This window comes from Hyperolius riggenbachi, chromosome 7, assembly GCF_040937935.1.
Source record: "Hyperolius riggenbachi isolate aHypRig1 chromosome 7, aHypRig1.pri, whole genome shotgun sequence".
In the NCBI taxonomy this organism is placed as follows: Eukaryota; Metazoa; Chordata; class Amphibia; order Anura; family Hyperoliidae; genus Hyperolius; species Hyperolius riggenbachi.
The window spans coordinates 170,520,381-170,535,817 of NC_090652.1; the positions used below are offsets into that span (position 1 = coordinate 170,520,381).

The following is a 15,437-nucleotide window of genomic DNA, read 5'->3' on the forward strand; positions in this document are numbered from 1 at the left end:
CGTCGGGAGCGTGTGACAATTTTAATCCATTGCGCATGCGCCTGCACGTCAATGGATTCCTATTGGACGCGACGATAAGGGCGCACGGCCAGAACAGGAGTTACCTAACTAATTTGGCATACCACCCATAGCTATCACAGCGGTGCAATGATATCGTCGCACCGCCCACCAGGTTATATAACTAAAATCTTCCTTCCCCATTGGCCACCAGACATGCCCCCCACAGGCTCCCACATGCTTATAGGCTTATGCAGCCACACTTCACGCAGCCCCCCCCCCCCCCCCCCCCGCACAATGGGATTGGATAATCCTACCTTTCCTAGGTATAAAAATGCTGTTTTACAAATATACCAGTACAGAGGCGCTTATCATGACCTTGAGACTATACTGGTAAGTAAAAAATTAATACTACAGTATATTACTGCTTCCCATACCTACGATTGCTACATTTATTTCCACTGTTGCTCTATTTCTCTGACCTAATAATAATTATTCCCATTCCCTGTTTAACATTTATATTATCCTCTCATCCTTATCAGTGGTGCTCATTCAGATTCCGGATATCTGATCTTTTTTCAGCTATCCAACCGGATTTGGATTCCGGATACCTGGGCCCAAATCCGGACAGCTATCTGCGGATATTTGGTTGCATATCCAGATCCGAATACTGTAACTAAGGAGATGACATCATTGAGACAATCAGAGGGCTCCCAGCATAAGCCCTAGCAACCAATCGCAGAAGGGAACCTTGGCCAGCCCCACCTGACCTCATAGAGCAAATCAGAGGACTCCCAGCCTAATCCCTGGCACCCAATCACAGAAGGGAACCCTGGTTATGATGAGAAATCTCGTCCTGTGTGACTGTTCAGTCACTGAGAGACATGCTGCAGTGCTGCTGGCCTAGCAGTGTTGTATGCAGTGATAAATTTAAAGCTGTTCAGTGATTAACCCCTTCACTATCACTACACTATTGTTATATTGTTAATTAGCTTGATTTCACTGTGTGACAGTCAGAGTGTGCGCTGTGCTGCAGGGCTGCTGCAGCTGCTATGTGTCTGTGTGTGTGCTGTGCACAGACCAGGCCAGCTGCTGCCTGCTGGCCAGCTATTAGCCTTAGCTAGCTACAGTTTAGGTTAGGGATTATGTAATAGGATTACTGTGTTATTGTGTAGTTAGTACTGTAGTACTGCAGTCAGTGCTAGTAGTTGTTAGAGTAGTAGTACTACTGTACAGAACTGCTGTGCTGTGAGCAGTGCCAGTGTGACAGTTAGTGTGCACTAGTGTCTTCTTTGCTGTCTGACTGTCACTCAGCACTTGGCATGAGTCACGTGGCAATTGGCACGTGTCCAATGGCACTTGGCATGTGTCACGTGGCACTTGGCACGTGTCACTTGGCACGTATCACTTGGCACGTATCACTTGGCACGTGTCACATGGCACTTGGCACGTGTCACGTGGCAATTGACATGTGTCATGTGGCAATTGGCACTTGGCACGTGTCACGTGGCACTTGACACGTGCCAAGTGCCAGGTGACATGTGCCAGGTGCCATGTGACACGTGCCACGTGCCACATGCCACGTCCGGCATGCTCCATGCACATGTTACACCTGCTGCTGCTGCATTGCCCTGCTCCTGCTGCCTGTGCAGCTCCCACCGCCAGGGTGCCATAGGCCACTGATACCACCTATATGTAACCCAAAACACAATTGCTGCGTAATTTTTTGGAGGTGTTTTGGCTGAAAACTGTCATGTCCCAGTTGTGCGGTTGGACTTTCGACACAATGTGAGCTGCACGACCGCAGTCTGGAACCTAGGCCTGATGTTAATTGACAGCCATTTCCATTTTTTTGGGGGGCGGGGGATTTTAAGTCCCCACATCATCAATTAGTGTTTCCCTTTAAAAAATAATGATGATACATGCCTCATTTACCCTAAAAACCATTTTTAACCACTTGCCGACCGCGCATTCATACCACGCGTCGGCAAAGTGGCAGCTGCAGGACCAACGACGCAGTATTGCGTCGCCAGCTGCAGGCTGATTAATCAGGAAGCAGCCGCTCGCGCGAGCGGCTGCTTCCTGTCAATTCACGGCGGGGGGCTCCGTGAATAGCCTGCGGGCCGCCGATGGTGGCTCGCAGGCTAAATGTAAACACAAGCGGAAATAATCCGCTTTGTTTACATTGTACGGCGCTGCTGCGCAGCAGCGCTGTAAGGCAGATCGGCGATCCCCGGCCAATCAGCGGCCGGGGATCGCCGCCATGTGACAGGGGACGTCCTGTCACTGGCTGCACAGGACGGATAGCGTCCTGTGCAGCCCTGATCTCCGGGGGGGGAGCAGGTAGGAGAGGGAGGGGGGAATTTCGCCGCGGAGGGGGGCTTTGAGGTGCCCCCCCCGCCAGCAACATGCAGGCAGGAGAGATCGGACCCCCCCAGCACATCATCCCCCTAGTGGGGAAAAAAGGGGGGTGATCTGATCTCTCTGCCTGCTACATGATCTGTGCTGGGGGCTGCAGAGCCCACCCAGCACAGATCACTCAACACAGCGCTGGTCCTTAAGGGGGGGTAAAGGGTGGGTCCTCAAGTGGTTAAAGCAATTTAAAGGCCACTTCCGATTTTTCCAACCAGATATCCGAATCTGGCTGGATACCCTGGATACTGAGGTAGGATATCTGATCCGGATCAGAAAATTTTGAACTTAGATATCCGACCCGGTCGGATATCTGGGTAGCCGGATCCGAATCGGATCCGGATTTTGAAAAGAGGTATCCGAGCAACACTGATCCTTATTAGTCCACTCCCATAGAGCCCTTATCTACCACTTCCTTATCACCAGTCCCATCCACACCTACCCCCTATAGCCCCATCACACTTAATAATAATCTCCTTAGACACCATTTCCTAGGACATTCATCCCCACCCACACCCCTCCCCTCGGGAACAATCTATCACACACATACTGTATACAAATTTAACTATCATTTTACAATATACACATTTGTCTGAAGATGCTATATTTGTCTCTGGATTTTACAGGTGTGTACTCCTCCTTTTTATTGCCTGAAGAAGCAGGAATATACCTGCCAAATGCGTTGCATTGTATGTTGGAGTATGTGAATAAAATTTTCTGTGTGAAATTCGACAGTCTTATTGTCTACTTCGGGGAGGTAAGCCCACCACTGCCTCCCGTTAAAATTTTAAAGTTTTATTACTTTTTATCCCTTTGGCGCCTCTGTTCTCCTTACAAATACTAGTGCCACCCCTGGTGGAGGGGTCGTACCCCATTCTTCTTCTGATCTACAGAGAGCGACATCTTAACCCTGAATGAAGACAGGTCTAATCTCCTCACCTGCCTTTACAGTGGTTGCCTATACGGTAACCCTGGTTAGTAAGTATATTGTTTACTTACTTCTCTATTACCCATTCATTTACATACTACAATATATTGGGCTCTCGGTGTTCCCTTTTTCTCTTAAGGTAAAGCCAGGTTGCAATATGGTGCATTTAAGGAAATTTGGAAATATTACAGGGAGAGACTGCTGAAGTCTGGGAGCTCTGAAAATTTTTCAGTGTAGAGCAAAAAAGCTGGTGTACTGGGATAAGGAAGTGTACCTCTGAAAAATGTATTGTATGACTTTGTGTTTCTGCCTGTCTGAGACTGATGATTTTTACTGGGCTGTTACATGTCTCAAGTCAAGTCTATACCCATTGTATGTTTGTGGAGCAGAGCACTGTGGAAGGATGTCACCATGTCACCTCATCCACACATCCATGAAATGTTCCATTTTATATTTTTCCAGCAGAGGATGTTTTTTAGTTTTTAATTACACATGATGTCTGAAAAGGCTTAGTATAGAACAAACACATAATTTTAAGTTACAAGCTTGGATTTCTGCATTCAGCATCCTGGTAACATGAAAGCTCATACTGAAATGGACAGAAAAAGCTTAATAACGTTATTCAACAGATCGTTTTTTTAAGGGCTCACCCTTACTACATGTATTGTTGTGCAGTTTAAAGCTACACATGCAGTGTTCGATAAGCAAGGACATCATACAGTATATAGAGAGCAATGTGTGACATTCTCACGTATGCATTACATGGCAGTGTGTTGTGTTCCCTGAATGCACTACTGCACACATTTCAGTCCATAGCACAGTGCTGTCCCATTTAATGCAACTGAATGGGGTTAGCACTGCTGCAAAGACTAAAGTAGGTGCCCTGCATTACTTTGTAACACATTACCACCTACATTGCCTTATGTGAACATTCCTTTAGGTGCAGCTACTAGCTCCAAGGAGGTGGCAGGAGAGGCATAGAGGTTTTTACATCAATATGTATTATCATTTTGACAGTTCTTTAATAGTCAGAGAAATAATTTACAGTCTACAGGGGTGCCATCAGGGCAGTACAGCCATATGAGCCTGTAGACAGTCTGGAACCAGAAAAGTGGCCACACGGGCCCTAGCTGGCAATCTACGTGTCATCCAGGCTGGCTGACCTTGACTTCCTGGGGTTCGGGGCATGCTAAGGAGAGGGGTGCTGCAGTCAGTCAAGAGACGAGCAATACAAACAATCTTCTCTGGGATGCGCACCGCTGGTCTGTGCTTCATCCTTCTACTCTGTCCTGCGGCTATGCCTCCCTAAATGTCCATCCGCTCCCTATTGCAGAAACTAGGTAATCGATTGTAGTCGCAGCGCACTCCTTGCATAAAACGGTGGATGTGCCACAGTCAATCCGGCTGCACTCCAGATAATTCAGTAGTTGAAGAGAAGATAACCGGCACCATCCATGTATCAATGCTCTTTTATTTTCAAGTATAATACATTGCAGCAAGTATAAGCAACGTTTCAGGGCAACCACCCCTTTGTCAAGCTATGCTGTCAATGCTCAAAAACATACTAAAACAACTGTCTCTATTTATATCCCAGCCATGACCATATCTAGCCAATCACACGATTCTGGCTAAAATCTAGCCAATCGTGTCAGTACCGCCTTATGCGGACCTGATGGGAGACTAATCATTTTATATGTCATTGGTAGATTCAAAACAGGACCCACCCACAGCTCCTACCTCTCCACTATCAGCCTGCAAGAAACTCCCACATGTGTCAGGTACTCACAGCGGTACCTCCCACCAGGCCGTCACCACGACGGACCTGATGGGGAACCTCTCCGTGTGACGCGCAGAGCGGGGCTAAGCCCCGCCCCCCGCATCTCCCTGACAACTGCAGACGCCAGCGGCGTATATCGCCGCTCTGCGCTGCGTGGTGTAAACAATGGTAGTGTCCGCAGGCCAACCAATGGGAGGACACCTACCCTTGTTTCTCCGTGCTTCCTGAATACAATGTGTACCACAGAGCGAACAACCTCTATCTCTGCAACCTTATACATTAGAGGAGATCAACATAGGGGATTTGGACGCATAGAGACCACTAAATGCAATAAACTCCATATTTCTATATTTTATATACGCAGGGGACACAGATGATCATATCTCAAGAAAATAATGGTCAAGCAGCTGACAATAAATGACACTATCAATAAATAACTAATTGCTTAGTGGATCTACTGCCACATATATGTCACAAAGCTGGACACAATGGAACAGGGGACAAAACCTAAATAAATGGCAATAAATCAAATTCTCTATTTAACCCCCGTGGTTCCATTGTGTCCAGCTTTTTGATCCAAAATGCTTCCCTATAAAGCAGCCTCCTAACCCTATCACCCCCTCTCCTAAGAGGCCCAACCTGTTCAACAATCATGTATCTTAATTGGCTAACATGATGTCCAGCTCTATGAAAATGATAAGCCACAGCTTGGTCAGTCAAAGACTCCCTAATCGCATGTTTGTGCGACGACAATCGTTTTTTAATCTTTTGTGTAGTTTGCCCAATGTAGAGTAATCTACAGGGACATTTTAACGCATACACGACATAATTAGAATCACATGTATAGCAATCATGAATTTTAAATTTGGTGCCTTTGTAGGGGTGTGTAATCTGATCACCCCTAATCACTGAATTGCAATGAACGCAATTCATACAAGGAAATGTACCTCTGCGATTAGATTTTGACTGACCTCTTGGTGTGGAATCTGCATGAACCACATAAAGTGAGGTTAGTAAATAGTGTGGTCCAGTGGTGGTTGACAGGCATTACTTACATAGTTACATAGTTACTTGGGTTGAAAAAAGACATACGTCCATCGAGTTCAACCAGAGAACAAAGTACAACACCAGCCCGCTCCCTCATATATCCCTGTTGATCCAGAGGAAGGCAAAAAACCCTTACAAGGCATGGTCCAATTAGCCCCAAAAGGGAAAAAATTCCTTCCCGACTCCAGATGGCAATCAGATAAAATCCCTGGATCAACATCATTAGGCATTACCTAGTAATTGTAGCCATGGATGTCTTTCAACGCAAGGAAAGCATCTAAGCCCCCTTTAAATGCAGGTATAGAGTTTGCCATAACTACTTCCTGTGGCAATGCATTCCACATCTTAATCACTCTTACTGTAAAGAACCATTTCCTAAATAAATGGCTAAAACTTTTTTCCTCCATGCGCAGACCATGTCCTCTAGTCCTTTGAGAAGGCCTAGGGACAAAAAGCTCATCAGCCAAGCCTTTATATTGCCCTCTGACGTATTTATACATGCGTCTTTTCTCTAGACTAAATAAACTCAGTTTATCAACCTTTCTTGGTAATTGAGACCTTCCATCCCACGTATCAATGTTGTTGCTCGTCTCTGCACCTGCTCTAAAACTGCAATATCTTTCCTGTAATGTGGTGCCCAGAACTGAATTTCATATTCCAGATGTAGCCTTACTAGAGAGTTAAACAGGGGCAATATCATGCTAGCATCTCGAGTTTTTATTTCCCTTTTAATGCATCCTAAAATTTTGTTAGCTTTAGCTGCAGCGTCTTGGCATTGAGTACGATTATTTAACTTGTTGTCGATGAGTACTCCTAAGCAGGGGCGTAGCAATAGGGGTTGCAGAGGTAGCGACAGCATCGGGGCCCTTGGGTGGGAGGGGCCCCAAAGGGCCCTCCCCCAACTACAGTATTAGCTCTCTATTGGTCCTGTGCTTGTAATAAATCACTTCTATAGATGTTTTGAAAAGTAGTGATCATTAATATACTGTTCCCCATCTCCTTCTTGCACCTCTGACGTTGTGGTTGTCCTTGGCAGGTTTTGATGTGCCATATCAATTGTTATGTATCGAGTGCTTGGGGGGCCCTGTTGTAAAACTTGCATCAGGGCCCACAGCTCCCTAGCTACGCCACTGCTCCTAAGTCCTTCTCCAAGTTTGATGTCCCCAACTGTACCCCATTTATTTTGTATAGTGCTAGACCATTAGTACGACCAAAATACATGACTTTACATTTTTCAACATTGAATTTCATCTGCCATTTATGTACCCATATAGCCATCTTATCCAGATCCTGTTGCAGTATGTCCCTATCTTCCCGTGAGTTGATGATTCTGCACAATTTTGTGTCATCTGCAAAAATAGCAACATTGCTTACTACTGCATCTACTAGGTCATTAATAAATAAATTGAAGAGCACTGGACCCAGTACAGACCTCTGTGGGACCCCACTGCTTACAGTCACCCATTTTGAGTATGATCCATTGACTACAACTCTTTGTTTTTTGTCCATTAGCCAGTTCCCTATCCATGCACACAGACTCTTCCGCAGTCCTTGCATCCTCAACTTTTGCACCAGACTTTTGTGTGGAACAGTGTCGAAGGCACGATAGAGGGACTCCTTCCTAGCCCCCTGTGTGTATGCACTCTGCCATTTTCTTAGGCCAGACACACAGCTGCAGCAGTTCAAGCTCCTAGGAGGTGCACGCATCCCCTTACGCCCCAATGCATGCAGGGAGATGTAATCCTTCAATGTGAGTACATATCCCAGCATGCATTTCAACGGCTGGGAATGTGCCTCACCACCACAGCTGCTTCAAACTGTGGCATCTGCAGGTCTGGTTGAAGAAGATGGCAGGGCACACACAGATGGGGCTAGGGAGTAGCCCCACCCCTCCCCCCCCCTCCAACGGTTGATACTATTTACAAACCTCCTTTATGAGGAGGTTTGTTTTACATATTTTAATCATACTGCACAGCCAGGGTTGTCTGGTGGTCAGGTCACTAGCAACTAATGCTAGACCACTGAGTGCTGTTACGGTAGTGATGATTTCATCAATATTTTAGATTTTTAGTGCACTGCAAAACATGTCACGGAGCAACTGAAACTTTTTTTCTGTAATGCACTTGAAAGTTTACTGTACTTCAGATTTGTCTTTATAGTAAAGTATGAAATAATGCATGTAGTGCTTAATGGCTGCCTCCACTACTTGCTGAGATTTCTGTAAAGATTACAATAGAAAACAAAAAAACAAATCACCAATCATTCTCTTGCTCAAAATAACAGATGGAAATGAGCCTTGAACCACTGCCCACAGCAAACTTGTTTTCCTTGGGTGACCACTTCACACATCGGGCTGCCCGGTTAATTCTCAGTATAACAAGAGTTGGTTTCCAGACGTTATTCCGCAGAGTCCAAACATAGGCATTCCGATCAGTACCACAAGTAACAATTCGATTACTCTCAGGAGCCCAGTCAATCCCTAATGCCAATAAAAAGAATAGCTTTGATCAAAAGAAAATCAAAAATTAACTTAAAAAAAATAGAAACAAAACAAATATACATTCTCCTTCTCAATTCCTACAAATATATGGCTATGCCGGTGAATCTCCTCCCCATACTGTTAAGTTGTTAGAGGCAAATTTTGATTTTGTTTGATGTAAACAGATATTGAAGTATTTGGGCATATACCTTACTCCCCGGTACCAGGACTTATATTATGCTAATTTTCCACCACTTTATTGGGCTTTGACTGCCATGCTTAAAGAGGAGCTGTTAGGTATAGGGTCTCAGAGAAAATAAACACATATATCAGTAGCTAAAGATTGGCTGTACTTACATTACATATGCATTTCACTGTCCACGTTTGGATTTCACAGAATTTGTATATAGTATATGCAGAGAATGATGCTCCTGACAGCTCATGGCAGGTTCCATGTTTGTGAAGCCAAATGTGTCGTCATGTCCTGCCTGCTTCTGATCACAGAACAGCTCATACTGAATAACACTAGTTTGCAGTGAATATTAATGAGCCATGTGGCTAGGAACAATAGCTGACTCCTGCAGTGTACGCTGCCCCGAGATTTATCTGTGCTGTGGCTGGACTGACTTTTAGAAGCTGCTGAAACTTGATCCCGTCTTCTCCTTAGCAGCCGAGGGGAGGGCCCCAGAATGCTTTGCAGTATGTTATGCGGCTTGCGGCTTGCTTAGGTCTAAGCATTGCTGATAAGCATACATCAAAGGTAAGAGAGATCTTTATCTTCAGTAATGTCTTTTTGGCTTCCTTCTAAACTGTTTAACACAGGAGACTAGAGGTTTAAATTAGCTTCTGCAGCCTGACAGTTACTCTTTAAGAACTAGTCACAATATACGGTTTCCTGGTTAGGTCGTTGCGTTGCTTGCAAAATAATCCTCTTATCCAAACTCCTATATTTGTTTCGCATGTTACCCATTACCCTACCCAAGCAGGCACTGGCAGTTATGCAGGCATGTTTAAATAAATTAATTTAGGATAACAAGCCCGCCAGGCACAACCCCTATTTAGACACCCCTTGCAGGGTGGGATTGGTGTCCCTAGCCTATGGCATTTTTATCTGCTGGTGAAACTGGGGCAGATTCTTGATTGGAGCTTAGTGTCCTCTCCCTTGTCATGGTGGGGGTTTGAATCTCGGACGACTGCTCCCTTTCATCTCCCCTCTCTTTTGACCATGGTGACCAGCCGTGATATCCCTTCTTTAAGTAGTCGGAACATGACTGTGGCCTCTGTAACCAGGTTATGGTTGAAGGTTGTCCCTCATTCTAAATTGGTTTCTACCTGTTCACCTAGACTCTCCTTTTTGGGGAATCCCAGGTTTTCCCCTACTTTTCAACATCCCTTTGAGTTCTCTTGGTGGCAGGAGAAGGGATTGACCTTCGCTGCCAGGTTTTGGCAGGGGGGCAGAATCATCTCCTTCCACCAATTTTGTTTTGGACAGGACGCCCCTCTCTGTGAGGGTTTTAGTTATTGTCAGATTAGACATTTCTTTTCCGCTCAATTTCTGTCTTCTCCAACCTTGGATCTTACTACTTTTGAGAATTTATATTTCAGTTTCTCCAGGCATAAGGGGATTATTTCTACATTGTATAGTTTACTACTTAGTAAGGGAGAGATGGACAAGATGCCTACGTGAGGGCCTTGGAAGGTGAGTTGGGACAGGAGATGTCGTCCCTTCCTGCTGGGAGGCGCTTGCTGGAGTGGTCAAATCTAATATTTTTAAAGACACGCCAACTAAATTATTATTCCAGTGGTATTATACTCCCGTGAAATTGCATAGATTTCTTCCCTCCATTCCCCCAACCTGCTTTCGTAATTGTTGTTCCCAGGGAATCCTCCTTCATATATACATGCATAATACATAATTGCCGCAGTGCTGGTCATTTTTGGGTGAATTGAAGAAGTATTTCTAGGATGTGTTCAAACGCTCTGTGTCCCTCTCTGCTTCCTAGGCTCTCTTGTATGCTCCTAACAAAGAGGTCCCAACAGCTTTTCGCACTTTGTACCACTGCATTGCTTTTAAATGGAAAGCCCCTGACATGGACGTCAATCTGGTTAAACAACACCTTGATACTCTAATGTTGATGGACAAGGTGTTTTATCTCAGCACTGAAAACCTTGACCGTTTCAATATGATTTGTAATAGTTTTCATTCTTATAGGGGTATAAGTTAATGTTCCTGTCTTTTTGACTTCCTCCTTTACTGGTTTTGATTGATCCCGTTTGATGTATAGTCACCACGCACGATTTTGTATCTGATTTTTTTTTCCTTTGGGATATGTCTTATTTGTATACAATGCTCAATATTGTTCTTGGTCTTATGTGTGATATTTGGACCTTTGTGACTTAATTGGTGGTATTTATTGCTTTTCTGAACTCTTTTTTTCCTTTTTTAATTTTGTCAATGAGCGTTTTATAAATATGTGCACAAGTGTGTATGCCCTCCAGTTACTGTATGTTATTCTCATGTCGTGCCTGATTGTATCTTGTTTTGTGCATCAATAAACCTTGCTTTAATAAAAAAAATAAAAAAATACATTAGGTAATGTAAAAGTTAACCAAACGTTTTCTTTTTGACGTATTGGGTCAGATTTATCAAAACCTGGTGTTGAGCTGATTTACTTCAATTTTCCTTTCACTGGTTTTGATGAATCTGCTCCACAGTTTCTTACTAGTGTTCATTAATAGTGTATACACTGATGCCGGATCAAGGGTCATATCTTGAACACTTTTTTTTTTTTTACATCTTTTTATTGATTCAAATCCAAGAAAAAACTTACATTCAAAGGCGAAGAGGACAAAATATACATTTCTGATTAATTTACCTTTCTAGATACATTGCTTGAGACAATCTTATACATGGTATCACAGATGCATAGATCCGATGACAATGAGTGGAAGATGTTCCAGTCCTGATAATTCAATTATTTCTATGATATTGGCCACAACAACACTATTAATGATTTGTATAATAAAGGTAATCTTTTGTTGACTGATGTCTCTGTGTCTCATTTCTTGATACCAATATTTATATTTAGTACATATTCAAAGTTGCCATTTGGTATATAACTACATATCTGGAACTCTTAACAGCATACATTGTTATGTATGTCAACATTCTTTCTTTTAACTACATTTCTATGTACACATCATCGGCACTTGTAAACGTTGTTTTGTGGCATGAGCCTCAACTGATACCAGTTTAGCCCATTCTTTAGTCTACTCTGCAAAAATCACTTATTTTGAAGCAAGGCTTCCCAACCCTGTCATCAAGTTCAACCAACAGTACATGTTTTGCAGGAAACTGCACAAATTTACAGATGTAGTAATGAGTGTCTCATCAATGCTGATTAACTACCTCTGTGGATTTCCACAAAACATGCACTGTTGGTGGTACCTGAGGAGAGGGTTGGGAAGCCCTCTTTTAAAGCTCACCTCTGGTGTACATATAGTTAAGAAAACTCAGAGGTATGCTTATGCTGAAAAAAAAATCAACTCTTTTAAATAGTAAATCACTCAAGAAGTGCAAAAAGACACCTTATCTTTCTAAAGCTAAGTACCCACGTGAAGATGGATTGAGGAATCTGGGCCGATAAACGATCGTTCCCCGATGCATCTTTCACAATTGTGCAAATTGAAAACGAATGTCAGGATGCAAATGATCATGTAAACAATCGCAGTAAGTTGCTGCTGAAGTCCATTGACTTAAGCGAAACATCTAACGATCATACGCTATGTGAACCATCATGACAGTCATTCAAAGAGAATGATCATTGCGGTTAGTCTGGTGTAGGTAAACATCTTTTAACAATTTCTTGTTAAACTATGTTAAGGTAGCTGCCGCTTATGGGCAGATTTGACAAAAGAGACAAATTTATCTCTAATCGAATCTGATTAGAGATAAATTTGTCTCTTTGTCGAAGCTGCCCATATACCACAGGCCGATTCCCGTCCGATTTCAGCATGAAATCTTCAGGTAATCGGCTGAGCCTGCCGCGTCTGCCCTGCATTGTATAAATGTGCCCTCCCCCAGTGTGTGCATTTATACATGACCTGTCCTGTAGCAGCCTCTGTGCGGTGTACATCCATTTCTCTGAGTTCTAACACCTGCATACACGCTGGTGGCACATAGGATCTGATGTCAGACACTATGCCCCACCAGTGTGTATGCAAAACCCCGAGAGATGGACCGACATGGCGCGGCGGCTACAACAGGACAGGTAATGTATAAATACACACTTTGGGGGCACATTTATGCATTACGACGACAGCGGCAGGGGTTTCGTCATTCCGTCGCTCATTCCGAAATCAGCTGAAGTACCGCCGCACACCCAATCAACCAACTTCTGCCCGACATCTTACAGCATGCGCGATCGGCAATGCAAACAATTTTTGTCCTGAAATTGGTCGCTTTGTCGGTCGGGCATGCACTTGGTGGCATCGATTTTCATCCAATTGTCACAAAAATTGCAGTATGGGTATGGACCTTAAAGAGACTCTGTAACAACAAAAACCTCCCCTGGGGGGTACTCACCTCGGGTGGGGGAAGCCTCCGGATCCTAATGAGGCTTCCCACGCCGTCCTCTGTCCCACGGGGGTCTCGCCGCAGCCCTCCGAACAGCCGGCGACTGTGCCGACTGTCAGTTCAATATTTACCTTTGCTGGCTCCAGCGGGGGCGCTGTGGCGACTTTCGGCACGGAAATAGACGGAAATACCCGATCTCCGTCGGGTCCGCTCTACTGCGCAGGCGCTGGAAACTTGCGCCTGCGCAGTAGAGCAGACCCGACGGCGATCGGGTATTTCCGCCTACTTCGGCGCCGAGAGGCATCAGAGCGCCTGCGCAGGAGCCAGGAAGGTAAATAATGACGTCACCGCTGCCCGGACTGCACGGAGGGCTACAGCGAGACCCCCGAGGGACGCAGGACGGCGTGGGAAGCCTCATTAGGATCCTGAGGCTTCCCCCACCCGAGGTGAGTACCCCCCAGGGGCCGTTTTGGCGTTACAGTTCCTCTTTAAGCTTTACATCCTGCTCCTGCAGTAGCTAAACTAATATAGTTGGATTTTTGCACCAGATAAGAGGAAGGGATGTTATTGTATGTATTTCGGAGTGGAAAGAAGTCCCACTTGATTCTGCAAATAAGATATGGAAACCATTTACCTGTGACCTCTCCATTGTGTTCCTTCAACTCTTGAATTTTGGTCCATTTGTCACCTTCTTTTTTGTAAATATGGACATCATGACTGTTTGGGCATAGGGCAATTTCTGAGGGGAAACATATGAGGTGAGAATATTGATTGTAAATACTGAGATGGGATTTATCAAACCACAGTCAACGCATAATGCAGCATGTGTTGTGACAGTATTACAACAAACAGTGAAAAAAGACAGATATCCTCAACTCCAGCTGATTCGATCTAGCCACATGATGCATCCTCATGCCAGAATCATTGTAGGACCCCTGACTGTCTACTTGTTTACATGCAAACCCTCTAACGAAAAGTGTTTTTTTTTTTTTCCTAAAACATTAGCAAACACTACACTGCGTTCCAAATTATTATGCAAATTGTATTAGAGTGTCATAAAGATTAAATATTTTGTTTTTCAATTCAACTCCTGGATGGTATTGTGTCTCAGGGTTCCTTTGATCACTAAATTCAATCTCGGACACCTCTGATAACTAGTTTGCCAGGTGAGCTCGATTTAAGGACAAACCACTAAAAAAGGGTGTTCCACATTATCAAGCAGACCACTATTTTCAAGCAATGTGGGAAAGAAAAATTATCTCTCTGCTGTCAAAAATTGTGAAATAGTTAAATGCCTTGGACAAGGTATGAAAACCTTTATATTTCACAAAAACGTACGTATGATCGTACTGTTAAAAGATTTGTGGCTGACAGAGCACACACAAGTTTGTGCAAATTAAAGCAAAATGAAAAAGGGTTCTGTCAAACAAATACATCAGATTGAGTATCCTCTGCTGACCGTCCTCAGTCCTACAGAGAGCCTTTGGAACATCCTTAAGCAAAATATCTATGAGGGTGGGAGGAGTTTACATCAAAACAGCAGCTCTGGGAGGCTATGCTGACATCTTTCAAAGAAATTGAAGCAGAAACTAACCAACAATCTCACACGCTCATTGGATGCAAGAATTATGAAGCTCAAAAATTTGATTAAACTGTCTATCTCACTCACCCGTTATTGCAATCCTATCACTGTAATTTTACAGGAGCAGCTGCTCATAAAAAACAATACCATTTGTATATTCAAAAAACTTGCTGCCGCTCACCGGACTCCAATGTATAAAGCCTTTATTGAATATCAAGAGTAACCAAATCACCATCCCTATCCTAAAATCATTTAAAATAATGCGGAGCGCTCCCCATCACCATTCAGCACAGCACACCCACAGACATCCCATTCACTCTGGTACCGGTACCACACCTCTACTATCCACAGAGTGCTGGTGCGGGTGACCGCTGGCTGGATGGCACAAGATGACAATAAGCCGTGGCAGGGCTCGGGCTGCACAGATTGCACCCAGCTTCAGAGGATACAAATTGCGGGGCAGCTGGCTCTTACCACCATACCGACAGGTCGACTCTTCCAGTCATACATTTCCGCTGTGTTCCTTCCTGGTGCAGATCTCCTCGAGTCTTCAGCTCGACCCTACTCACACCACAACGGGGAGCCTATTGACTGTTGGCTCAGCCCCGGGTCGCGGGTACTTGCAGGGAGCCACGAGAC

At 44.3% G+C, this 15,437-nt stretch overlaps 1 protein-coding gene across 2 annotated transcripts in view; it reads right to left on the reverse strand.

The window, feature by feature from the left end:
• Positions 1-15,437, reverse strand: part of ARPC1B (actin related protein 2/3 complex subunit 1B) — a 151,197-nt gene that overhangs the window by 52,873 nt on the left and 82,887 nt on the right. For both annotated transcript variants that reach the window (XM_068244878.1, XM_068244877.1), the window contains exons 3-4: positions 13,851-13,955; positions 8,418-8,640 (exon numbers count right to left, since the gene is read on the reverse strand). In XM_068244878.1, the coding sequence (XP_068100979.1) occupies positions 8,418-8,640; positions 13,851-13,955 (328 nt within the window). The remainder of the gene's footprint in view (positions 1-8,417; positions 8,641-13,850; positions 13,956-15,437) is intronic.